This window comes from Aspergillus pseudotamarii (assembly GCF_009193445.1).
Source record: "Aspergillus pseudotamarii strain CBS 117625 unplaced genomic scaffold BDV38scaffold_5, whole genome shotgun sequence".
In the NCBI taxonomy this organism is placed as follows: domain Eukaryota; kingdom Fungi; phylum Ascomycota; class Eurotiomycetes; order Eurotiales; family Aspergillaceae; genus Aspergillus; species Aspergillus pseudotamarii.
In genome coordinates this window covers 442,386-467,543 of record NW_022475019.1, presented here as the reverse complement: position 1 = coordinate 467,543, position 25,158 = coordinate 442,386, and the positions used below count along the sequence as shown (strand labels likewise).

The window sequence follows — 25,158 nt, the reverse complement described above, 5'->3', positions numbered from 1 at the left end:
GTCATTCGCAGTCTACAAAGAAGCTAACCGAGGTGCGATAGGCCTGCTAGAGGTAGCCTCCGCTGAATACCAGGTCGCCTTACATTCCCCGCAACGGCCATCTTCTGCTCAATCTTCCTCCGCGTCCTCGTCCTCGGCTCTGCCAGAACTTATTCCCCACCTTTTGTCTACCGTCGAAAAGGCAGATGGCCCCCCACAAGATATTTTTCAAGCTCAAGTTTGTCTAGGATGGGTACATTGGACACTCAATGAGCCGGGGTTGGCAGTGGCTTGTCTCCCGGACAACTTCGATGAGACAGTTCACAAGCTCACAAGTGCTGGAGAGGAGCTTTCGCCATGGACTAAAGTATGTATTGCCAAGGCATGCTATCTCAAAGGTATATATCTCAATTTCTGAGCGTCTTTCCATCTTCTAACGGGAATAGGTGCCGGGCAACACAAAGTATCTGGGTCCGCCGACGCACTGGACACACTTCAGTCCCTTACTTCGTGGTTGAGTAGTCACAATGGGCTGTCTTCAGATAGCTCCCAATTTTTACACTGGTCCGAGCAACTCGCATCTGAAAGCGCACTGGTCGCTAGCACGGAGGCTCTCAAGACTATTCCCGTGGCTGATGAAGCCCTCATGAAGACCGCGTTGAGACTCCTTCGGGTGTGGTCTGCACACCCACATGTTAAACAAGGAGCCTTGCCTCATATCGACGGCTTCGACGTCTGTACACCAAAGTATTTAACATGGAAGTCATACTATGACCTCTTGTCAGTCACCCTGCAACACGATTTAGCATACGTACCGCCGGCAGACGGGCCGGAACGTCAGCAGCTTGCTGCTGAAATACGGCGCGTGGAATCAATGTACGAGAGTAGCATTCTCCGTGAATCTAAATTTCCCACAGCATATGCCGAAAGCACACAAATCGAAGACTGGGTGGAGCAAGTAATCACGAACTGGGAAATACTTTGCGGGCCTCAATGGACTGACGAAGACCTTGGAGAAGGAGGCCAAAACGCAGTTGGTAGGAACGTCCTTGATGTAAGTGCTTTGTGAAACCCATTAGTTGATTACGCTAACGTCCTCTATACTAGATCCTGTATCGTGCAGCTACGAAAACATACCATTCTCACTTGATACTCCGGCGCCTATTTCACGTCCATTCGGCATTGGCCGACTTTGATCTCGCTCTAAAGGCTCTTGACTCGTATATCGAGATTGTCGTAAGCGCGAAAGAAAGGGCAGAGAAGTCGGCGCAGTATGGGGAATTGGAAAACGATGGCACTTTATTGCGGACTCTCTCCGAAGGGGTCACGATGCTGTGTTGTTTCGGCTCAGCAAAAGAAGCCGAGAAAGTTAGGGAGTTGACGACTCTCATGAAGGAGTTTATTAACAAACATGTCCAAGAAGTTGAGGGCGACGACGAAGAGCAAGTAAAGCTTCTAATCTCGTCAGATACAGGCTCGACTGGTTCTCAGGCAGTGTCTCCTACTGACATTGCGGCGGCTTATAGAGGTGTTGGTATAGGTCTTGCGGCCTGGGCTAACTGGACACCCGTGAATGAAGAACGTAACGATATACGATCCGAGGCCATTGATAACCTGGAAAAGAGTACTGCGCCAGAGCTAGAAGACGAGACCAACTATTCATCTCTATACACGCTTGCTCTACTTCTCGCAGAAGATCGAGATCTGGATAGTGCGATTGACTGTGTCAAGACAGCATTGACAGCGAAGACACAGCCAGGCACCGTTCAAGGGTATTTTACACGGGAACGAGACCTTGTTCCGCTATGGCATCTGCTTGCCCTTTTACTAAGTGCAAAGCATGATTTTGATATTGCTGAGCGCTCTTGCGAGGCTGCATTTGAGCAGTTCCCTGCCGCAGTAACTTCTCTAGCCCACCACGAGAGAAGGCCACAAAAGCAACAGCAGGCCACCCAAGACCAGGCTAACGGCGCTGGATTACAGCGTACCTTAATTGAGGAACTTCGAGGCCGTGAGAAAGAACGTATAATCGAGACGCGCATGACTCAATTGGCATTCGTTGAACTCCTGGAGGGTCCAGAAGCTGCTGTTAACCATAGCGAACAATTACTCGGGCTATTTGCAACTCTATTCGGCAACTTAGCCCTTGAAGCTGACGATTCGAAAAATTCCCAGACAGACAACCTCAGACCCCCATCGAGCTCCGCGCATACCGTGAAAAGTCTCCGCGGCAGCATATTTGGGAGGCATAAAGGACCCCGCGCACCAGACCGGCGGGTACAATCTGGATCTGAGCATAAGACAGATGGAAACAGTCCTTCGGTAGTACCGAATGAGTCGGATCAGGCGCCAACCATTCAGGTTACGCACGAGGATAAACACCTTGGCCACGATAATCCTCAAGACTCACGGAAATTGCGGAAACGCAGCAGTACCCTTAAAAAGGGCGACAATGCACCTGGTCCAAGCCATAGCCACATAAATGGTGATGGACCCGTCGTGAACGGTGTGGGAAGTGTAGAGCAACCGAATGGGGGAGAAACCCCATCCCCAGATATGGTTGCAGCGGCAGTGTCTGGAAACAAGGAACAAAGTGGAAAGCAGCCCCTGCGACCTGTTGCTCATAACATGAGCCATACGCGACAGCCGCCACCCATGGGTCACGCGAAGCAGCCGCCTGAACAGGATGTTCGTCTGCCAACATCATATGGCTTTGATTCTCCGACGAAAGCGGTGACTAAGTTCCCGCTTGCCCAGTCCCAAAAGCATGCCCTCTGTATCCTCGTCAAAATTTGGCTTCTCGTTGCTGGGCTGTATCGGCGCGCAGCGTTGTTTGACGATGCATTTGAAGCGTGCGAGGAAGCTGCCAAGCATGTTTCGCGAGTCGAAGCCCTTTGCGCAACTCAAGACTCTTCTGCTAGGTCATTCAGAGAGCGTGGTTGGGGTGCGCCGAAGAGTGCCGACGAACTTTGGGCCGACCTCCTTGCTGAACGGGCGTTCTTGTTGAATGCTCAGTCACGCCGCCACAAAGCAATGGACCAGTTCGAACAAGCCTTGATGCGCGACCCTGACCATCCCAAAGCCACCATTGGCCTGGCCAACCTTCTCCTCGATATTTGGGATCAGCAGATGCCGCTGCTGCCACCCGAGCCTGAGATTGAACTTGATATGTCGGTGCTGACGCTTGTGTCGCCCGAGAAGCAAAGCTCAACAGCGAGAAAAGCTGACGAAAAGGCTACAAACAGACAATCATTCGCTGAAACACCGGACTCTGCACATAGCCAAGTGCCACATGCTATTCAGGACGTGGAGCCTAAACTTCTCAATCGCATCGCCGCTCGTGACCGAGCGTACGGTCTGCTCTCAGCCCTGACTAAACGCGGTAGTTCTTGGGACAATTCTGAAGCCTGGTATACACTCTCCAGAGCGTACGAAGCCGAGGGGAACACTGAGAAATTGAAAGAGGTGTTGTGGTGGTGTGTTGAGCTCGAAGACCGACGACCAATCCGGCACTGGTCTAACCTCGGTTCGGGTGTATATGTTCTCTAAGTAGCGAGGAGTTGCTTTCTTGTATTTAACCTTGTTGAAAGAGCAGCTCTTTCATCTTGCACTTAATAAGATACCTCCCTGTTATAGAATTATGCATAGATACTATTTTATACATACGGGGAAAATTACAAGGCGTTTCAGATGGAACAACTTTGATGGAATCAAACGACCAATAGGACAACTTTATTTACACATCACCCAACAATGGTCTTACAGTTGGGGTCAATCAGAACCAAGTTAAAGCTCAAGGAAGGCTGCTCCTCATCTAGTTACGGGGAGCCGCGACAGGGTCCCAAGCGGAGTATTTCGGCTTGACACTGAGAGGCATTAGTGAGCGTTGCTTCAAGTAGGTTGTCTTTCTTTCTTTCTCTCTCCATCCCTCCTCAAAGGACACAAAAGGTGACAACTTACGTATTGTAGGTCTTGAAAGCAGCACGGGAGAGCGTGAGCATAGGCCGATGCTCAGACAACTCCCAGGTGCGCACACCAGTCTGCAAGATCTTGTCCGCGGTAGGAGGCTGGTCGACCATGTAGGAGATCCAGGCGTGCCTGTTTAAGAAATTTAAAAACATGCCCTACAGCTGAGGGAAAATGGTATAATCGAATGGGATCCTCACCAGCCGGGCTCAATCTGTGAAGGGTCGTATTCCTTCTCCTTGTAGTCGACCCATCGTGTCCGGACTACATCCCCAGTTAACACTGACCCAGAAATACCTTCTATCAGTACTCACGAGGAAGCTCCTCTTCAAGGTTCTCGAAAAACTTGTTGCCGTAGCGGTCGACGCCAATCAAGGTACCGGCTTTGGTATCACCTGAAGTTGCAATTGCGTCAGTAACCGGCCAAGACCAGTCAATTGAGGGCAAACTATACCGATGTACTATCCACGCAAAAGCCCGCTCTGTAAGCATTCATCTGAACATAATTGGCCGTCTCCCTTCACCCATGTCAATGTCCCGGGAGTTGCGTACCTGCATCTGGTGACCATAGTCCTGTGGAGAGATGAAAATTAGCTCTCGAATCCCCGCGCAAACAAACCCGAATCAGCGACGAACCTTGATACCAATCCTCCTCAGGTTCCGCAGCGTCCGAAGAATAGTCGACATCTTGGGCAAAGTGCAGCAGTAAGCTCGTCGTCCGTCTGCAATGCTAATCGAAGTGAAGCGGTTGGTTGTTCCGTTTGATCGATTGGAGTCGAGGGCCCGCTCAATGCGGTCTAGTGCGGTGTATGGTTTGCAATGTTTGCACCAATGCCCGTGATCGACGCCTGTGGACAGTTTACTTTCACCTTCAATTGACGCCCCGCCTGCGAATTGCCGTTTTTTTTTTTTTATTCCGTTATTGCAGGTGGCTACGGAAGGAGTGAAAAGATGTTCGGTCGCGTCGGAGGTCAGACTTTCCGGTGTGTCGTGCGCAGGCCGATCGTGCGGAGGAGACTCTGTGAGCGCAAATTCTCGGCCTATACAACCAGCACCAGTCCCAGCGCGAATGCGTCCTCTACAGCTTCACCCTTGGGAAGTATCACTTCGGAGCTTGATCGGATTGCTCCCTGCTTTGAGGTTCCGGCTTCACGAATTACAATCTTAGACTCTCCCGCTAGTTTCTATAGCACCCTCAAGGTAAGTCTATATATGATATAATTAAACGGAGATAGTCCGGGACTAATGCGGAGGGTTTGCAGAGCAAGATACGAAAGGCCCGGAAGCGCGTCTACCTCTCTACGTTGTATATCGGAAAATCGGAGCACGAGCTTATTGAGACTGTGAACCAGGCTCTACATGACAATCCCGATCTCAAAGTATCCATTCTGACAGACGCTTTACGAGGAACTCGCGAGACGCCGAATCCCTCATGCGCTTCGCTTCTGGCCTCACTGGTCGCTGAACATGGCTCGGATAGGGTGGAAATCCGCATGTTTCATACCCCGAATCTCACGGGATTGAGAAAGAAATGGATCCCTAAGAGGATCAACGAGGGTTGGGGTCTTCAGCATATGAAGCTTTATGGCATTGATGACGAGATTATACTCTCCGGGTATGGTACCCTTTTTTTTTTTATTATTTACAAGATCCGTCTTTAAGGCTATCAGCTAATGATATATTTGCAGAGCGAACCTTTCCAATGATTATTTCACGAACCGTGTGGATCGATATCATGTTTTCAAGTCTAAAGAACTGGCCGATTATTATGGCAGTATCCACCACGCAGTATGCAGTCTGAGCTATCAAATACTACCGGATCCGCATAACACTGCTGGGTATCTTATGGATTGGCCAACATCCAACGGCACGTCATCACCGTTGGAAGACCCCGAGAGCTTCATCTCCTACGCTTCTACAGTCTTGAGCCCTCTTATTCAACCGACGCAAACGAAACACGCACTTGAACAGAAATCCTTAGACGGAACATATGTCTACCCCGTTGCCCAATTCACCCCACTACTAAAGCCCGATACCTCTACGGAGTTCCCCGCAGTGACCACAATCCTTCGCATGCTATCAACATCTTCTGCATTCTCCGGTGCCCGATGGTTGTTCACCGCCGGCTATTTCAACATCCACCCTGTCCTCTCTTCTCTATTGATCGCAAGTACTTCAACATCACATACCGAATCCACGACACGTGGTACCGTGCTCACAGCTTCCCCCTGGGCCAATGGCTTCTACGGTTCCCCCGGTATTTCCGGCATGCTTCCTGCCGCATACACCCATCTCTCTGCACGGTTTCTTGACCGTGTAGCTGCGGCACAGAGAACAAATTCCATCCAGCTGAAAGAATGGCGACGCGGAACGGTCGGGGAACCAGGTGGCTGGACTTACCATGCTAAGGGTCTTTGGATCACGCTACCTAAGGAAGAACATCCCAGTCTGACTTTCGTGGGGAGCAGCAACTATACCAAGCGTAGCTATAGCCTTGATCTAGAGGCTGGCGCGCTGGTCGTTACCGGCGATCAGGACCTGAAGCGGAGACTTGGTGCAGAGAGTGAATGGTTACAGAAGGAGTCTCAAGCTATCTCACGAGATGACTTGAGAAGAACCGAACGCCGCGTTAGTTGGAACGTTCGGTTGGCGATGTGGATCGTTGAGAAAGTCGGCGGTGCCTTGTAGGATGTAGCAACCCTTCCCAGGGATGATGGGGGCAGTATTCATTCTATGGTAATGATAGAATTTGTATACCCATGTACTTTATATGTAACATGTACCATGTCTTATATAGATTAGAACGACAGAGTTTGTACTGGAATGGTTTTATAGAAAGACTCGCCCGTTGAAAGCCACTACTTTCTGAAGGATATAGACGAATTGCAGGAGAATGAATGGTAGTAAGAATATATATTCAATATCAAAATATCCAAACCAGACCTACGCCATCTAATTAGTACGTGGTTTATGATAGGAATAACTAAAGATAACCCTAGTAATACAAGTTAATGAAAGAATGTTTTCCGAGAAAAGAGAGACCCCCTCCACAAATCTAACAACAAAAGAAAAAAGATATGAGAATCTAGAAAAAGAAAGAGTATGCAAAGACCAAGACGGTAGCAATAGTAGCAGCCGAATACTCAAACTCGAACCAAACAGCCTGACCACCGAAGGCGATGCGCTTACTCTCCTCCGTGGGATGAGCAACACCAGTCTTCGGATCCCGCACGAGCAGATCCTCGCGATCAGGCATGATCGGGGGATTAATAGCATAGGCGATCGGCGTCCACATAGAGCTGCAGATGAAGAAAAAAGCGAAAGGCGGCCAGAAGGCATGTGTGATCAGACAGATGATGACGTCCTTGGCACCGTTCTCGATGGAGAAGCAGCGGTAGGATGAAATGATCACTGCGATCAGAGTAACATAAACGAAGGCTAGATGGAATACCACCATGTAGTTCAAGAATATGACGCGTAGACGAACGAACATGTTCTTGCTGAGTTTCGGGTCGCGCTCGTTGAGTGCGGAGGAGAGGGATCCGGTTGGTTTGAAGGCTTGCGTTTGACCTCCGAGCCATTTGGGGAGGATAAATGAGCGGACCATGCAGACTGCCATGTAGGGTGCCATCCAGAGTTGGAATCGGGAGTTTCTTTGGCCCGTGTGGTAGCCTGCTGGGGAGAATAATGTTGCTTCGCAGAGCCGGTTGATGATGGTTGAGGCGAAACAGGTCCAGATGAGCCAGTGGAGTTGGTCCTCGTTTGCGTACGCGACCAGAGGTTTGCCCCACAGGAGAATAATGGGAATGGTAAAGAGAGACGCAGTGAGAAGGAGAGTAAATAAGTTGAGGATTGCGTAGATGAATCCGGAGAAGCGTTGGGCGAAGGTCAGATGCTGAACACTCTTACCCCATAGGCAGAAATTCAGCTTGGCTGCTGTGTCCACGGTTCCTATCGCCCATCGGGTACGTTGCTTGAGATGTCCACCGTAGTCTTCTGGTACTGTCCCAAACTGAAGGGGTTCGTGGATGTATACTGTTTTCCAACCTCTGCCGAGCATAAGAGTTGAGGTTGCGACATCTTCAGTAAGAGTCCCCAGAGGGAAGTTGCCGATGTCTTCAAGAGCTTGACGGCGAACCACATAACCGGATCCAGTACACCAGGCCACGCCAAGGGCATCTTTGATTGGCTCAATGATATGTACGAAGAAGTCCAGACTCTGGCCGAGGGGGTCCGAGGCTGGTGTATTATAGAAGAGCTGAGGAGGACATGCGAGGGCTACCTTGGAATCCCTAAGGAGATGGGGAAGGACAGCACGCAGCCATTCACGTTCAGGGATCTGGGTGATGTTAGTTGGTCAGAGGTCAAAAGCGAACAAGATCAATGGGGCTACTAACCATATCAGCGTCTAGTGCTGCTATCAACTCACTGGCTCCTCCAGGCAAATATTCCACTTGTTCGAGGCCATAGTTGAGGTTGCCAGCTTTGAAGTGGTGTGGCTTGCCAGGGATCTTTTCTCGTGCCATGTAGAAGACGTTGGGGTAGATTGTGGCCAGCTCCTTCACAGCAGCTGCCAGGGATGCAGATTTGGCGTCGTCTAGCACGATAACCCTGAATTTGCCCTCTGGATAATCTTGATCACACGCACCACGGACGGTATCCAAAACAACAATATCGTCTTCTCCGCAACAGGTGACGAAGACATCCACCGTGGGTACTTTATCTCCAGTCAATCTAAGCTTAGGCCTGCTTCTTTTCTTCCATGCCATGATGGTCCAAAGGTTATGGATCAGAGATGGTATAGCCACGGCCATCTCAATGGCGACAAAGACCCATGCCCCGCCATAGTAGATGTCAACCGACCTTTGTGCCATGACGATACAGTAGATACGCAGACCAAGATAAAACAAGTACACGGCCGTGTTAGTGATGGTAAAGAGCGGAGCGAGGGTGAAGACCCATCGCCTCCACCCGGTCGAGATATCGACATCATCTCGATTATGAAGAACAGCTATGTTCGAAGAGCCAGTGGGATCAGAATGGATCTCATCAGCTTGGGCTTCCTTACACTAGACATTCGGCCAAGTAAAGTCCGTTAGCTCTAACATGATCACCCCTGAAAGTATCGGAAAGAAGACAGTAATTACCAAGGACGGTGAAGAGTCTGAGGGGGTATTTGTGAAGGATTTTGCAGTATCAGAACTACCGAAGGACAAATGCCCTGGGCGGATTGGTATCGCGCCTTTGGCATATTCGTCCTGACATTCGAAGCTGTTAGGGTGGTGTTCAGTTTCATAGATATTCAAGGCAGTTGCTTTCTCTTGATCTTGCTGACCCTCGTGGTGGTCAACCATCTTGAGACTGGCCGTGAGCTATATAGCCTTCACGATGAAAGTATAATCAATTATACTTATGCTCTCAAGATCAGGGTCGTCCCAGGTAGGTTGCCAGAGAATTTTATACATCGTGTATGACTTCCTAATAGCCGAACAATATTTATCTGCCGCAAAGGTCGCTAAGACAACTACCCACATTATCGGTAAGTCCATGGCGATAGAGAAATCCAAACTTGCATGATGCAGGTTCATCAATGTGATGTATTGACTCAGTGCTGCAAGGAACCCGCCCTCCCACGCCTTCCAAGGGACGAGGTCCATGTGCTGCATCATATCCTGTATACCGAATTAGGGTTTGCGATCGATACGCCCCCTGCATGAGGGCACACTATAAGATCTCCGAGATTCAAACCTCGCAGCCGCCGATGATCAACTACTCTTAATCGACGGGGGGCCTAAAAACTATTGAAGTCTTTTCGTTAGTGCTGCCCACTCAGGGTATTTGATATCAGAAAGGAGGGCTTAGCTGACCTTGAATTAAGGTTGTGTTGTGCCTCCTTCCCTAAGAATAGCCCTAGCTCTGATCCGGGTCACTACCACCCGAAACCAACAACAAAATGTAAAAGTCCCAACGAACGCCCCGAAATTTCTTTCGTAGATTTCGAAATCAAATCAAGGTAACATGGCTCTTCAATTGCTCGTCAACGCTGGCCTGCTGGCCCTCCCAATTGGTGGCTCTGTTGGAACTCTCATGGGTATTGACGCACACCGTCAAGCAACAGGACAGCGGCCTCTCTTCTACAATGAAATCGGTAATGATGGAAGTACCTCTCGCAATGGTGTTACCAACACACGATACTGTGATTTGTTCAATCCTATTTCACCGAAGTCAAACGGCCAACTTTACACATGTAAGTCCGTATGAGCTGCTGGTCAGATTTCGGGGCAAATGTTGACTTGGGAGCACAGTGAACCCCAACCAGTGGGGTGTGACAGACAAAACAGTAGGAGGATTGTGTATGAATGTAAGTACTTCTACTTTGATACTTCAGTTATGTCACTTTATGGATTGTCATGCTCATCATGTATGTCTAATCAAGGTCACCACCATTGCCAATGGCTCCTACCCGACTATGTCAACAGCACCAGAGTTTTCTGTGACATGGAGATTCGACCAGGAAACCAAGGACCAGACAGTGCACGCCTTCCCGAACGTCCAGGTTGACAATGTTCTTCCCGCTTCACTTGCAGATATAGAGCACCTGAACCTCGATATCCATTGGACATATGCAATGGGCAATAAAACCGCGAACAGAACGGATGACGCGAAGTTCAAGGATATCAATACCAACGTCGCTCTTGATATGTTCTTTGATAGCGACATCAAGGCCGCGAAGAACGTCTCCATAGCTAAGTACGAAATGATGATTTGGTTTGCGGGTTATGGCCAGGCCAAACCATTTGGGTATGAAGATGGTATTGTCAAAACTAAAGACCTAAACGGCACGACCTTGTGAGTGGCCTATAGTCCCATTACTGGACGCCTCAACATCTACTGACATCTTTTACAGCCAACTGTATACTGGCCAGAATGATCTTAAACAGGAGGTCCTGACGTGGTACGCAGCAAACACTACGGAGAAGTTTGATGGTGATATTCTCCCTCTCATCTCTGACCTATATCACCTAAACAAAGATATCGAATTATCCAAGAGTGACTATTTGGGAGTTCTGAGTATGGGTACTGAAGCGTTCTCCTCACATTCCAACGTTACATTCTGGATGCCAAAATTATCTATTGATATTCAGGGCCCTCCGACGCGCAGTAATACGGCGGAGGCTTGATAATCTGGAAGCCATAAAGTGTGTGTTTGCGTGTGTGTATTTGTTAGATGCTACTACTACGTTTGTAAAGTTACCGAGAGCAAAGAATTCGGTATCATATTAATTTAACTATTTTCGTGGATATGCCCTGAAAGAAACAAGCTATAGGCACAGGACTTGGCAATTATCATCCTCGTTCAATAGAGCTTCGATATGGCTTACTGCATATGGCATATGCCCCTCCATTCCTTTTAGGAAGTTTAATCTGATCTATAATAACAATATATCCACTCACCTGCATTTCGCTTGGGCGTCTCTTCACTAATCGAGCTGAACTCGTCGTGCCTTAAGACAAGTCTCATTCACATTACCCATAAAGAGATACTATCTACACATGTGAGATGATTTGGAAACTATGCTTCTCAGGGGTTTTTTCCTATGTATGTACACCGCAAACCCTAAAAGGCCCGGAATATACAACCGAAAAGCTAGAAATTCTATAGCACGTTGAGGATGCGCGCCATAAGCCACCAGTACAGTTCAGCCCTGGATTTATCAAGCACGGGGTAGTAGCACTATGAATTCTAAAAAAGAAAGATTTCCGATGGGAGTGTCTCCGTAGGAGTGATTGTTGACCCAGTGGCTATCCCACTCTCCATGAAAGATCGGCAAGGCACCTGATGGGTTAGCTGTAAGGGATGCGTGCGGGGCGATCAATTATTTGCCTTCCTAAGACAAGAAGCCTTATCTCTAGATTTCACATGCGGAGCTTCTGTCCATGTTCTCGCCGGTCGTTTGCGATTGGGCTCCTTCCGAGTGGCACGTCAAGACCACATCCCGTAGCTGGTTTGGGTTCAGTGGTTTCGATACATACTCGTCCATTTCTGCTCCGAGACGATCGTCATTTACGATATCAGCTGTGATCGCGATTATTGAGGTCCGCTTTGTGTTGTGGGTTCGTTCGTAATTGCGGATCTTGGACACTGCCTCAAGTCCGTCCATTACCGGCATTTGAATATCCATAACGATCACGTCGAACGGTCGGCTTTGATATGCTTGGAGCGCTTGAAGACCGTTTGTCACGAGAGTAATATCACTGGTACACTTCTCAAGTGCTTTGGCTGCCACCAGTCGGCAGATATCGTTGTCTTCTGCTATGAGGACCGACAAAGGCGTCGTTTGGTTAGGTTTGGGGTGTTTTGGACGATCCTGCAGCGCGCTAAGTAGGGAGCTCAGAACACTTTCGGAAGAACAAGGGGAAGTAATGTATGATACAATACCCAGGTCAAAGGCTAACTTTATGGAGATCTTGAAGGAATCTGACGGTGTGGGATTGAACAAGACAAGGGGTGTCGAGCCGAAGTGTCCATGAGTTCGTAGAGCGCAGGCCATTTCAAGATTTTCCACCATAACGATATCTGGAAGTTGATTTTGGTCCCGTAGCTCCTGGATTTGGACATCATGCTGATTTAATACACGCACTTGGATACCATGCTCGGTAATGATCTTGCATATAGGGTCGCTCTCTTGACCATTTGATGTGATGTAGAAAACAATACAATCTCTATGAGATATCATGCGTTCAGCCGTGGCAGCACACGGACTTTCAAGCTTCAACGGCCAGGTAAAGGAAAAAATGCTGCCCATGCCTATAGTCGACTGAACCCAGATATCACCACCCATCAACCTAACGAGCTTTCTGGATATAGCCAAGCCAAGGCCTGAACCGCCAAACTGTTTAACCACGGAATCATCTGCCTGTTGAAATCTGTCGAAAATGAGTTCCAGCTTATTTGGTTGAATACCGACCCCGGTATCTGCAACAGAGAACTCCAGGACGCATTCGTTTTCGGCACATGCCTGCTCCTGGGCATGCTTTACGGAAAGTTCAATTCTCCCATTCTTGGTGAATTTGACTGCGTTTCCGACCAGGTTGAAGAGAACCTGGCAAAGTCGGTTTGGGTCCCCAACGGCGTGTTGGGGCACAGAACTACCAACTTCATAGGTAAGGTCAGTCTGCTTCTTGCTCGCCTCAACTGCAAGCGGCTTTAATGTGTTCAGGACCGTTGAGCCAAGATTGAATGGGATACTTTCGATAACCATACCACTGGCTTCTATTCGTGATAAGTCAAGAACGTTGTTAATATTTGCCAAAAGGCTTTTGCCCAAGCTATGAACCAGATTAAAAGCGTCATGAGCAGTTGCCGGAAGACAACCCGCTTCGAGTCCTAACTGAGCCATACCAATGATACCATGAATGGGTGTGCGAATCTCGTGGCTCATGGTAGCAAGAAGTTCCGACTTGCTATGGTAGGCTTTCTCGGCAGTTTTCCTGGCAGATACACAATGTTCCAATCGTTTCTCCACGGTCGAAATCATGTAGCGAATGCTAGTTTTGAGCTTGATTATCTCGTCAAACGTGCGGATCCCGATACGCCTTTCAAAACTATGCGGTGGGGCAGGATCTGGTAACTCAGTAGAGTAATGAGCTTCGTATATAGGGTCGCCTTTGGATGCATCGATAGTTTCGGCATCTACCTGCCATTCTGGGATCTCTTCAACCTCCGTTCCGCTGCGGAATGGTTCGTATAGATCCAAGCTCCGAGGTAGTTCCGCCACGTCCTTATCGATTTTGCATGAATTGCTTCTTGTATCGTCAATCAATTCCGTCACGGGACACTGTTTTGATGAATTGTCCTGCCCAGATTCACTCCAGACGCCACACATGCTTATCTGGGTGTCATTCGGGATACCAGCTGGGACTTTCCTACTTTGCACCAGGGGCTGAGTCTGTTCGTCAGTCTATTTACTTAGTCCCCATTCCGAGACATACTGCCCTATGGCTACCATATCTTTATAGGTGGCCAAGCAAAACGAGAGCTGTGACACTCACATCTGAGAGCTTATTCCTAGCGAACGCTGTTACTTCTTTCCTCGCTTGACACAACTCCTTAGCGACAAGGTCGTCAGCCCTCTTATAAGCTTCCAACCTACATCTTACAGACAAGTAGCCTGCTTCCACTGGTGATAGAGCTCTCTCGGGATTTGCAGACTGAGTCACTGCCTCAAGGATTGTAGAAAGGACTTCCCGCGAGATTAGAATACTATCCCCCTCTTGACTTAGCGCGTCATGAAGATGCGACACAACGACGTCCAGAGCGAATTTGCTGGACATATTAAACATGGTATCCACTTTTGTGTCCGACGCGTCGCTGTCTCTGCCACAAATATGGTATTCAAGGGCAGCTTCTGGTGTGCTGTACTTGGCACAGTGTTTGCTCCGGCACTCTCTAGTTTCGTAACGCTGGACGAGTTAGCCAATGACTTTGAGCTGAACTGATTTGGTAAATGCTTTCCAGACAACTCACCCCTGGTTATACACCGAACTGTTTCTTCGATACGCAAAAAAAAAAAAAAAAAAAATCCCCGGACTTGGGGTAAAGAATGCTAGTTTGTGCGGAGCATTCTGGCTTTTGAAACAACGCAGAGCATCGAAGGCTTCCTCGTCAGTTACCCCGTAGTGATTCCAACTTTGACCTCAATGGAAAAGTTGAAGTGATAGATATGTTAATCTTTCGGACTTCAATTTATGTAAAGAAATTGGGGGGCAAATGGGCAAACCCAAAAGGCACCCTCCTCGAGGTAACAAAGATTCCCAATGCCGAATGCAACTCTAAGCCAAATACTAAAATAGTACAGCCTGTGCGCCATGACATCACATCAAACTTCCGGGCCCTTTTCTCGGGGTTCGAGCCTTCGAGAAAGTAGAATTCTTTAGCTTCCATCTGATTTGCGCCTCATCCCGGAAGGGCTCCCTAAACAATAATGATGGGTTTACAGCACTAGAGATGCATAAAGATAAGCAGGGGACCCGATCTATCTTTACTAGAAACTTCAGGAAGAATGATCCGCCTATAATAGATAGTCTTAAACAATTAGGTCGGAGGATAGCCCGTCGACAAGCACCGCGTGGCTTTTCAATTTCTGCCCTAACATCATTTTCGATCCACCAAGCTAGAGGACGGTGCCTTAGTCCAATGTTAAGGATGATACTCCAAAGTCAGACTTAATTAGTGATCATTGATCAAGGCACTGACGCACTAGGTCTTTTCGCTACCGGTAATTACGTCTATCATCTCGCCGCGTTCACTATCACGGATCCGCCCCGTTCTTATTCCAGAGCATCCACCTTGTCGGGATTTGGGCTTCGATTATTCGGTGTGGTTGGAGTTAGTTTTCTTTTTCTTTTTTTATTTTCACTGCAATGAATGAGGGAGAAAATAGAAAACAAGGTGAAGAGAATGCAGGATTCCTAGCACCGTGCTTTGCTCTCCTCCTTGGTTTGGCAATGATCGTCGGCGCACAAAACATCTTTAGTACATCATGGCTTTGGGAATACTCCGTATACGGAGTACTGGGTTCATAAATCTGGTGTTCATTAGCTGGTCTACCACAAATTCCCTCTTTTGAAATCTTTCAGGCTCCGGTAGGAGTACAGAAAGGGTGCTGATCGGCGCAACCATTATGACAGTAGACCCCCCCCCCCCCACTTATATATTCCCTGGTGCAAAAAAATCCTTCAAAGCAACGTACAGACATGAGACGTGGTATTAAGTTCTCAAACGGCAGAAAGGTCTTGTACGATGCTACCCAAGCCCAATACCATAATACCTCAAGATAAGATGACCAGCCAACCTGATAGGGTACCAGGCATCATGTGCCAAACCAATCGAAACTCAACATGAACAACCATCACCAAACCTCAGTCAGAAACCTCGACCAGAAACTTGATCGGAAGTTAAATCCGATCAAATCAACCAACTAACATGATAGGCCCATCGCACCTGGTACCTTTCAACTAGTTAACCGTGTGGGTCTCCCTGTTTCGGACAACAAGAGGGTCTGGAAGCTTCCTTGCAATTTCGACTGGCGCTGATCCTTTGCGACCCGTTAGCGTTAGGCATACATTTCTGCTGCCCAGCGTCTTGGTTGGAGGTCATCGTCGCTCGTTCAGGATGCCGGATTAGAATGGTGTGAAGGCTCTAGACCCGCGCGCTGTTTGCAGTGCTTTGTGGTTCTTTCAGTGGTAAAGTTGGTTCCACCGCTGGGTGGCGTTGGAGAGTTTTATTGAGGGTTTGTGTTGACTTTTGGTCGGACGGCTTTGTTTAATGAGTCATAGACTTGTTGATTTATATAGTGCCTTGTTTAACGATGTAATATTAGTGTTTCTTTGCATCGGAGGACCATTGAGTTTTGATTTGATCGTTGAAGTCAATGGCGTCCTAGTTTAAAAACGTAATTTGGCTAGTTTACGCAGTGATGTAACATAGTTGAGATGTGCTCGAGCCTCTAATATAGAAAATTTAAAATATCCTGGGGAAGTTGGGAATGGATCGTAAATCTTCTTTGTGGCCGATGGCATGCTTAAGATACGAAGTGTTCTATCTGTTCTGGACTTAATGTGGTGGTCTATGCGAAGCCAAGCTTGCAATTTTATAGAAGAACCATTACTCTATTGAAAGTAAATTAACATGATACAGATATATGTAATAAAGGTAGTTTCATTAAATTCTATACAAAGAAAATCCGTTTATACAAATGAAATTCGTTATGTACACCATTCAGGAAGCCTGAAAGATCACGAAACTTTTCGAGCATAACCAGAGGCTCATGTCCTCAAATCCCTCGCTCCCTCCGATAATGCCTGACTTCCCACCGCCCAGGGTGGAAAGAATTCATTCCTTGTCTGGCCCATACCATCATACTGCGCCTGATCTAGATCCGGGGTCTGAGCTGGCGGCTGGAATGTGCATTCGACCGTCTCAACCGTCAACCTGGCTCGCACCGGACCCGGAGGAGTACGTCGAGGACCACTTTCTCCTGAGCCGCTTCCATCACTATCCTCGTTCTCCTGGAACCAGCTGTCTTCACTCGCGATTGTCTCCAAGTCCCAAGCCTGCTGATTGGTCTTTAATGGGTTAAAGGGTGATGAAAGACGCTGTTGCGGCGGGTTTACGTTGGGATTGTCCGATTGCTTTCCTGATATTGTCTCAGATTGTCGTCGACTGTCATTCTCCATTGCGCCGCTACTGGTAGCGATGTTGAGTTTGCTTGGTTTTCGTTCGAGCTTTTTAGCAGAGGCTAGATTTGGTCTGGCCTGAGGGCTTGCTGAGCTTACGGGCGTTTTCTGCTTAGGTTTCAGCAAGCCGACCGTCACTTGTGGGGTCCCTGGTCTGTCTGGGATGGAAGATAACACTGTGGATGACGGTGGTGGGTGCGGCTTGGGAACTTCACGGGCTGCTGGTGCAGCATGATGAGAGGCTGGCATCTTGGCTGGCTTCTGGACCGGAGGTTTCTTGACAGGAGGATTAGGCTGTTCAACTATTGGGCGAGGCTTCAAAACCCCTATCAACGGATCGACCGGTGAGTTCGCCCGGGAAAGCTCACTTGGTACCTCAGTGATTGGAGTCAATAGAGCCGGATCATCCACAATCGAGATGTCGTCCTCCCTGGGCAGAAAGCTGAATCGGGAAGTAGATATGGGCGGCAAGGGACGCAAGGGAATGTCAGGTTGTGAAATTCCGAGGTCTTTCAAGCTAAGCTCCTCAGGCTTTGTGCTCACGGTCGATTTAAGTAATGGCCCATTTGAAAGTTCGTCTATTGCCGTTGACACACGAGGCAACTGATGAGATGGGACTGGGGGTCGGGCGTCATCAGCTGATTGAAGAGATTCCGGATCTACTGCAGCGCCCGGCCACGGAGTCGGAGGGCGTGATCTGAGGTGGTCAATAGCGCTTTGCTGAGGCGTATCACTGGAATCACCCAGCCCTTGCGACTCTAAGAACTTTTTGACTTTGTCTTTTGGACCAACGGCAAATGGAGGAAATGTGGTCAGTCTATCGCCATCGGCCTGCGATGGTTGCTGGGGCTGTGAGTGGCCCACCAGGGACTCCGAAGAAATGCCTTGCGACGCAGGTTTAGGGGTCGTGTTGAGTTTGCTTTCCATGGAATTCTGCGTGGTAGAGACACGTTGATTGGATTGTGGCTTGGTTGGAGCTTCTGACTGCTTCAGCGATGTCTCCTTAATCCTGTCGACTTTACCACCCTTTTCATCTCCTTTGGATGGCGCTGAAGGACGCTGCTCTTGTACGGGGTGATAAGCGCCCGACTTCGAAAGTGTCTCACCTGACAAGGCTCCCTGCGTTGTCGATGAGAGTACTTTCGAAGTAACGCCTCGCGAGGCTTTCAGTGCCGAAGACGAGCCTGGTACCATTGTCAGACGCCGTGCCAGTCCGTTCTCGTCTACCAGGATACTCTGCCCGTTGCTTAAAAGGGTCGCCTTTCGTTGAAAGACTGAAAAAGGTACGGGTAATGACTAAAACAGGGAATTATAGCCATGATATTGCGCGACCCAGCTGCCTCGTCTGGCAGGAGTCTGCTGAAAATCTCGTACCTGGCCATAATGATGCCCAATTGATTTACGAGTCGCGTACATACTCCACTATAGCTCTGCCCAAACCACTCAATCACCGGCGAGAAAAACAACGCTGATCATTTTATTGACAGAAGGTACCAGGGATTGATGATTCGGTGGAGCTAGGGCGTCAACCGGACAATGTTGGGGAGAGCAAGCAACACTGAACAGCTCCCTGCAAGTGATTTCCAGAAGCCTAACTGGCTCCACCGAGAAGCACCAGCGACTTAGTGCCTGGCTCTATAGCTTTTGTTCCGTAGAATAGGGTTATTCTAGCGTAATAAGTGGTGGATTGCCGGCCAATGGAGATATCATCAAGTCAAGAAAAAGGGGCTCCCGAGACACAGTGGGACCCGATGAGCAAACGTTATAGCCCATGTGTTGGCCCACAACGAGACCCAATCCTCTCAATTTTCTATCTATTAGTGTACAGCTTGGAATTGTCGTAATCCTTCGGTTGTGGCCGTCTTTTCCTGGTGATATGGCCTTTACAAGTACTCAAAAATGGAAACTTCATATGTGGACTATCGATTTTTTCCCCTTATCCACCATGATGCCCACCAGGTGACAACAAATTGCCCGTAAAATTCCACTTATTTTTCTACTAAGATGTCTTCTAGAGTACAATCGTATTATCAAAGCATTATTAAGCACGTCTTTATCCAGGCATCTCATAGATTGTCCGCGTTTCCAGCGGGCAGTGTTTCTGTTGGATTCTACCCTCTTTATGACTTTTTCTTTGTATTTCTCTTTTGGGAAAAAAAAATAAATAAAAAAACAAAAACAAATGATACCCAAATCAACCAGATAAGTAAAAAGATACATCTCACTTTCCAATGTGCAGTTACAGACCAATCCATGTCCATCCCAGATATCTTCAAGGTAGGTAAGCTGCAGTATCAAAGCTATTTCAGGAAACCCGACTGCCCAACCCAAAATTAACTTTCTTGCAATGTAACCCAAAGCTCGTGTCAAGTAACTTAGCTCTTTTCTCGAATGTTAGCTTTGTGTCCACCTGGTGGTGCTCGTCCCCTGGTTCAGAGCTCCTTTGCTCCACAGCTCTACCCAACCGGTGGAGCCTTTGCGGCCGTTATCCATATTCGGCTGGCCCCTAGCTGTTTCAGCCTGGGTGGTTTTAATTCTTAATAACTAATATTCTGTTTTGAGTAAAAAACTTCTATTCATTATGCGGGCGTCGTGATTGTGTCCTGTTCACCTTGTAGTAGTGTATGTTGATAACTTGATATGGCTGATGGGAACACCACACTATATATCATACCCACTACCTCATTGGAGAGTCATACAAGAGCTGGTTTCGTACAATGATACTAGTATTCGGGTAGACAGTCAATTGTCGTATGGAGCAGGCTTTTGGTCATCATTTATAATTCATTGTAGCGGTTTATATTGCGACGGGCAATAGATTACGCATCAAAACACATGCCACTTAAAACGTGAAATATAGCCCTACTTTATGTATTTTTGCTAGAAACAGAAAAATAAAGTTAACGTCCTTAAACACTAATCGCCATCCAGGTTGTTGTGGCACACATAGAGCGATGATAAATCCTAAATTGCTACCTAGGGATTTTGCACCTTTCACTAGAGTACAGATCCGCTGTTACGCATTCCCATACATCCCCTTATTCTTACGTTGCGCCATGCCCGTCCTTGTTAGCAACCTCCGGTGTCTGCGTAGGTTCGTCTTGCCCATTCTTCTCCCTTTTAATGCTCTTCCATTCCATACCAAGAGAGGCAAGCAGTCCAGCAAGCGAGACCCCCATTGAAGCGAGGAAGATTTTTGTGCAAGCCCCTTTTTAAAAAATCTCTCTTGTATCTAGACCCAGAATGTCGGAAAGCTGAGATATAAGGTAATTGGTAAGAATCGATTGACCAATTGTAGCAAAGACACTACCACCGAGCTGCTGCAGGAAGAATACGAGTGCGATTCCGATCGGTACACCAGCAAGCGGGAGGACTCTCTGGACAATGAGGCCCGGGACTTGCGTTCCAAAGCCTAGGCCGAATCCTGATAAAAATTGATAGCCGATCCAATGGGATGAGTCGGTGTTGAGGTTGAAAGTGGACATCAAACCTAGGTCAATGACAAGATACATGGGCATATATGTACATGGCTGGGACATAGTATCCGGTCTTCTGCGTCATGAGCCCTGCTATGAACGTTGCGAGAACCATACTGAGCACGAGCGGTAATGTGTAGATGCCTGACTTGATGGGGCTGACGAGTTTGACGGTTTGGACTAATCATTGCCGTTAGCTGGATGGCCTGTTTATGTGGGATAGGAGTTTGTGCTTACACCAGATCGGAAGAAAGTAGACCATCAAGATCATGGAGCTCGATATACAGAGAGTGTAAAGAGCTGCGCAAAGCATGCTTCTTTGAGAGATTACCCTTGTTGGCATCGTTGCCGTCTCTGGCCTGAGGATCTGGACGGCGGCAAACAGTAAGATCAGGACACCAAACAGAATGAAGAGTACTATTATTCGACTATTACTCCACGAGTAGATCGAGCCGCCCCACTGTAGAGCTAGCAGCAGAGAGACAATGGCTCACACGAAGAAAAACATGCCCAGAGGATCGAGCTGTTTTAGATGAGACCAAATGGAAGCAGGTTCGTGGTTTGACTTCGGCGGATCCCATATCAAGAACAAAAGTATCAGTGTTCCTGCTCCGATGGGAAGATTGATGTAGAAGCACCACCTGGTAATTCAAATTAGTCACAGATAGTTCCCATTGTTAACAAGCCTAGGTAGCAAACCTCCAGGTGACCGAGCTGGTGAAGGCCACCGACCAAGGGTCCCATAACGCTAGAAACCCCGAAGACTCCTCCAAGAATGCCTTGAAACATAGGTCTCTTGTGCAGCGGGATCATGGGTATTATGATGAGCATGCACCCCGAGAAGACCCCTGCGGATGCGAGCCCAGCTATAGCACGTCCAGCTATGAAAGTGCCTGAGTTGGGGGCCGCGCCACAGATGGCAGAACCGATTTCGAAAACTAGAATGGAAAGTAAGAATACAAGCTTCATCTCGTAAGCTCGGTATATATGGCCATAGAGAAGCTGGGAAGTTGCTCCCGCGAGTAAGAATGCCGAACCGTACCAGCCAATGTCGCCCAGACTATCGAACTCATCCGTGATACGAGGAATAGCAGTGCTGACAATTGTCCGATCCAGTTTGACGACAAAGAGAGAAAGAAGTATGCATGATATAATTAGCCGGAATTTGAGAGTCCTGGGCTGATAAAGAGTTTCAGATACTCTTTCTGGCTTTTGCCCTGCCGGACTCGGCACTATGCTCTGCTTCTCAACGTCTAAAACTTTGTCTGAGGCCATATCCTTGTCTTTGTCAACCTCAGCTTTGTTATCGTGAGTTGAAGGTGCCATCTGGTTGTTTGTTGCTAGCGATTATATCTTTGGCTTGGTATGACTCGGGTTATGGATATTGTATTCTGGCTTTTGATGTGTTAGATATGTCCAAAGTAAGGTTTTAACGTGAAGAGTCAACCTACTCTGGCTGAGTCAAGCCTGCGACACTTGCAATAGACAGTCTTATAGTATTATATTTGACTATAAAGAAATCGAAGATTTTCTTCCCAGAAAAGACCTGACCATGCTATATAGGCCGGCCACGGGCAGCTCTATGACTCTTTCAGTCTGGGACCACGCCGTGCCCCACTGACCACGAAATAAAATCCAGTCATACTTCACTAGGAAACCCCATCCAGTATAGCAAATCCGACAAGATCGGTAGCAAGTAACAACCTTGACCCCGATTTGATAGCCTTGTTACTGTAGGAGTATCCGTATTGGGACTAGCATCGGAGCCGAGAACATCATCAGCCACCCGCTTCTACCCAAAACTGGTCATCTCACCACTTATGATCTTTCGTACTGACTCGGATAACTGCAAGAACATGAATAATCTCACCAGAGGTCATTCTTGCGTGCTATGTCAGCAGCGCAAGGTTCGTTGTGACCAGCAGAAACCCTGTGCCAATATTTGGTGATCATGGTCTCTATCGGTTGTCCCACACTTTCCTTTGTCATCGTTCGTGTCATATGGTGTTCCCTGTGGCTCTCGAGTTTCTACCCATGGACACGTCCGCAATGGTCCAAATGATGTGCTTCATATTCGACGACTAGATCAATAGTCTTCGCTATCGATAAACTCCCATTTGGCCTTCACCGCATGATGCAACTTTCTCATAGGCCAAGCATGGATGGCCTTAGTCTTCTCAATGACAGCCTCCAGTGCTTCTCGTTCCCTCGGATCAGTGAAATACTCACCGTAAAGTATGATGCTGATCACGGCATTAACCAGGGCGGGCGAGAGGTTCTGGTGACTAAGACCAATTCCGCAAATGTTGAGCACTATCGATCGCACTTGTGCTTCAACCTTACGATGTGCAATGCGGCAATGTGGATCGTTCCTATATTAGTCTATCAACAATCCAGAGTCGGGTAAGGAGACGTGCGCAGAGGTATTAGAACGCGACATACCTAATATTAGGATTCTCTGCGATCAATATCATTCGAGCGATTTCGTAGTGCTGGGCGCCAAATACCTGTGCACTCGAACAGTACCAGACAGTCGAAAATATCTCCCCCTTGGACTTATCGGCCTTTTTGTCTAGGATTGGAACGAACTCAGGCATAATTTCCGTGGTGATCGCGTGCAGTTTTTCCTTTAATACAGCTGTATCCAAGGTAGTCAGCTGTATGTACTCGTTCCAGCTGAACCTGTTGGAGCTCACCCCAGTCTAGTGGCGACCTGTCCCCCAGCCACCATCTCGTTACATCTCCGGCAAATAAGATCAGTTTGTTAGCAGCAGAGGCACCCTGGCGCTTATCTTGATCAGGTTTCATTCGGGGTAAGCGCTGCATAGCTAATGCATAGTAGATTTCCTGCCTAATAGCTATCCAGAATACAGCATTGGCGAAGCTGTGGTGCGTGGGTATTGAGACAGTGGTTTCTATAATGGCTTGTATGATGGCAAGGAAATTAACAGGCTGCTGGTCGCGAGCGCCAGTGCTACTATCAATCTCCTCCTCCTCCTCTTCGATCTCTTCATACTGTCGCAGGATTACGGCGGCTGCCATAATATTCTCTTGGTATTCCCGGTCACAGATCTTATGGAAGTCTATGAGTGCGGGTATGCATTTTAGCATATACTCCACCGCGGTAGACGTCGACAGATGGGGAAGAACCTGCCCTTGATAGCTCGGTCCTTTGGATGTCCTGTACTGCGGCAAACGGCTGAGATGACGCGATGCAACGGCATAAATAGCATTCCGAAGTGGAGGGCAATGTCGGGCGCGATGCGGAACCACTACTTGAAAATGTCTCCTATCATCACAGACGTCAAACTATGCGTCTGTTAGCTTTTGGTCCAACATTGCACGCTGTGTATACTCTACCCAGGGAGAAAGTTCCTCGATAAAGTACCGCAATAGACAAGCTTCTTGAACGCTCTCAAGCGGTTCGAGGGCCGCATCACTAGAAGTGGGAGTAGGACTGTATTCAGACTGAACTGGTCCACTGAAAGATTTGGTCCCCTGGCAATTGTCACGGTGACCTATTTCCTCTGGGCTTCCGGAGACAGACAGAATTTCGACAGGAAAGCTTGGATCAGATTCATCTGGCAGCCGGGAGCTAAATTCACTTGTAACCGAGTCCTGCTGCGACTCATCTTCTTGGAATATAGGTCCAGTTAGGCTTGAAACATCATGCGTTAGCTGGTCAGCTTCGCATGCTGTAATAGCTAGAGCATGTAGACGCTGGTTTTCGGCGGAAGTGAGATCAAAGCAATGGAAGGGCTCTGAAGAGTGCTGTGCCGTTGGACTCCTGTGAGGGATGGTACTAGGGGTCCCGTGGTCCGTGTGTCCAATAGAAGAGTCAAACTGGACATTGCTGACAACAGATCCTCCTGTATCATGTACACGGAGCCGAGCTATGAGAGCTGATCAGTCATCAAAGCTTCGCTGGCTTATTGGAATTCCTCCGGAAGGTTGCTCACCTCGCTTTGGCCTACTGTTCACCCAATGTTGGTCCTCGGAAAAATGGGCAGTGGAACCTTGACGGAAGATCTGTCTTTTCGATACTATAACACAGTCTAGATTCTTCGCTTCACATCGTCCACACTTGGGTGCTTGCTTATCACCTGTAAATTAATTGAACAAGCTATGATCAGCATGCTTTCCGGCCACTCTATGTATGCACTCATGCAAGGGTGTAGCATCCAATAGCATCCAGATACGAGCCACATTGTTTTGCTCTTTCTTCTTGCGTTTTCAAGAGCTAGTCCTGCACCACTGTCACAGGCACTACTTTAGTCTTACATTTCAGATGTTTATCTGTCGGATGAGTTAGTACGAAAGAGTGCGTATAGGACAGACTACAACGACTGACCACGACAATTCCAGCATGGTTCTTGGACTGTTCGACTCTGCTGCATTGGTATCATCTCTCTGTAGGCGACGATATCCCAAAATGGCTAAATTGACATGAGAATAGAAAGTTCATGCTCACCGAGTGAAGTTCAAGTTGGCTGAAGAA

At 48.0% G+C, this 25,158-nt stretch overlaps 9 protein-coding genes across 9 annotated transcripts; 3 read left to right on the top strand and 6 right to left on the bottom strand.

Annotated features, from left to right (window-relative positions):
* Positions 1-177: 177 nt before the first annotated feature.
* BDV38DRAFT_151845 (putative filamentation protein (Rhf1)) lies at positions 178-3,653 on the top strand. The gene is made up of 3 exons (XM_032051646.1): positions 178-361; positions 426-1,033; positions 1,087-3,653. The coding sequence occupies exons 1-3, from the start codon at positions 349-351 to the stop codon at positions 3,526-3,528; spliced, it is 3,063 nt and encodes a 1,020-aa protein (XP_031918285.1). The 5' UTR covers positions 178-348; the 3' UTR covers positions 3,529-3,653.
* A 9-nt stretch (positions 3,654-3,662) lies between these two features.
* On the bottom strand, positions 3,663-4,801 carry BDV38DRAFT_236156 (complex I NDUFA12 subunit family protein). The gene is made up of 7 exons (XM_032053421.1): positions 4,582-4,801; positions 4,498-4,518; positions 4,400-4,406; positions 4,260-4,340; positions 4,146-4,209; positions 3,940-4,077; positions 3,663-3,845 (listed from the first exon to the last, which is right to left on the bottom strand). Exons 1-7 carry the CDS (start codon positions 4,630-4,632, stop codon positions 3,794-3,796), a joined length of 414 nt encoding a protein of 137 aa, XP_031918284.1. The 5' UTR covers positions 4,633-4,801; the 3' UTR covers positions 3,663-3,793.
* Positions 4,802-4,854: 53 nt separating this feature from the next.
* On the top strand, positions 4,855-6,807 carry BDV38DRAFT_236154 (CDP-diacylglycerol--glycerol-3-phosphate 3-phosphatidyltransferase). The gene is made up of 3 exons (XM_032053420.1): positions 4,855-5,145; positions 5,208-5,560; positions 5,634-6,807. Exons 1-3 carry the CDS (start codon positions 4,897-4,899, stop codon positions 6,631-6,633), a joined length of 1,602 nt encoding a protein of 533 aa, XP_031918283.1. The 5' UTR covers positions 4,855-4,896; the 3' UTR covers positions 6,634-6,807.
* A 223-nt stretch (positions 6,808-7,030) lies between these two features.
* BDV38DRAFT_295062 (glycosyltransferase family 2 protein) lies at positions 7,031-9,299 on the bottom strand (the record flags this gene model as incomplete). Its single annotated transcript, XM_032062630.1, has 3 exons — positions 7,031-8,284; positions 8,343-9,014; positions 9,093-9,299. The coding sequence occupies 3 exons, from the start codon at positions 9,297-9,299 to the stop codon at positions 7,031-7,033; spliced, it is 2,133 nt and encodes a 710-aa protein (XP_031918282.1).
* Positions 9,300-9,963: 664 nt separating this feature from the next.
* On the top strand, positions 9,964-11,126 carry BDV38DRAFT_278390 (glycoside hydrolase family 12 protein; the record flags this gene model as incomplete). Its single annotated transcript, XM_032058705.1, has 4 exons — positions 9,964-10,192; positions 10,251-10,306; positions 10,382-10,794; positions 10,853-11,126. 4 exons carry the CDS (start codon positions 9,964-9,966, stop codon positions 11,124-11,126), a joined length of 972 nt encoding a protein of 323 aa, XP_031918281.1.
* A 258-nt stretch (positions 11,127-11,384) lies between these two features.
* On the bottom strand, positions 11,385-14,525 carry BDV38DRAFT_236152 (uncharacterized protein). The gene is made up of 3 exons (XM_032053419.1): positions 14,474-14,525; positions 13,999-14,409; positions 11,385-13,889 (listed from the first exon to the last, which is right to left on the bottom strand). Exons 2-3 carry the CDS (start codon positions 14,287-14,289, stop codon positions 11,856-11,858), a joined length of 2,325 nt encoding a protein of 774 aa, XP_031918280.1. The 5' UTR covers positions 14,290-14,409; positions 14,474-14,525; the 3' UTR covers positions 11,385-11,855.
* A 2,248-nt stretch (positions 14,526-16,773) lies between these two features.
* BDV38DRAFT_278388 (uncharacterized protein) lies at positions 16,774-18,378 on the bottom strand (the record flags this gene model as incomplete). Its single annotated transcript, XM_032058704.1, has 1 exon — positions 16,774-18,378. One exon carries the CDS (start codon positions 18,376-18,378, stop codon positions 16,774-16,776), a length of 1,605 nt encoding a protein of 534 aa, XP_031918279.1.
* A 1,850-nt stretch (positions 18,379-20,228) lies between these two features.
* Positions 20,229-22,540, bottom strand: BDV38DRAFT_267965 (major facilitator superfamily domain-containing protein; the record flags this gene model as incomplete). The annotated part of the gene is made up of 7 exons (XM_032056681.1): positions 20,229-20,392; positions 20,423-20,596; positions 20,688-20,840; positions 20,898-21,120; positions 21,157-21,301; positions 21,343-21,925; positions 22,531-22,540. The coding sequence occupies 7 exons, from the start codon at positions 22,538-22,540 to the stop codon at positions 20,229-20,231; spliced, it is 1,452 nt and encodes a 483-aa protein (XP_031918278.1).
* A 206-nt stretch (positions 22,541-22,746) lies between these two features.
* BDV38DRAFT_278386 (uncharacterized protein) lies at positions 22,747-25,057 on the bottom strand (the record flags this gene model as incomplete). The annotated part of the gene is made up of 6 exons (XM_032058703.1): positions 22,747-23,032; positions 23,103-23,298; positions 23,357-23,969; positions 24,021-24,553; positions 24,942-24,956; positions 25,012-25,057. The coding sequence occupies 6 exons, from the start codon at positions 25,055-25,057 to the stop codon at positions 22,747-22,749; spliced, it is 1,689 nt and encodes a 562-aa protein (XP_031918277.1).
* Positions 25,058-25,158: the final 101 nt, after the last annotated feature.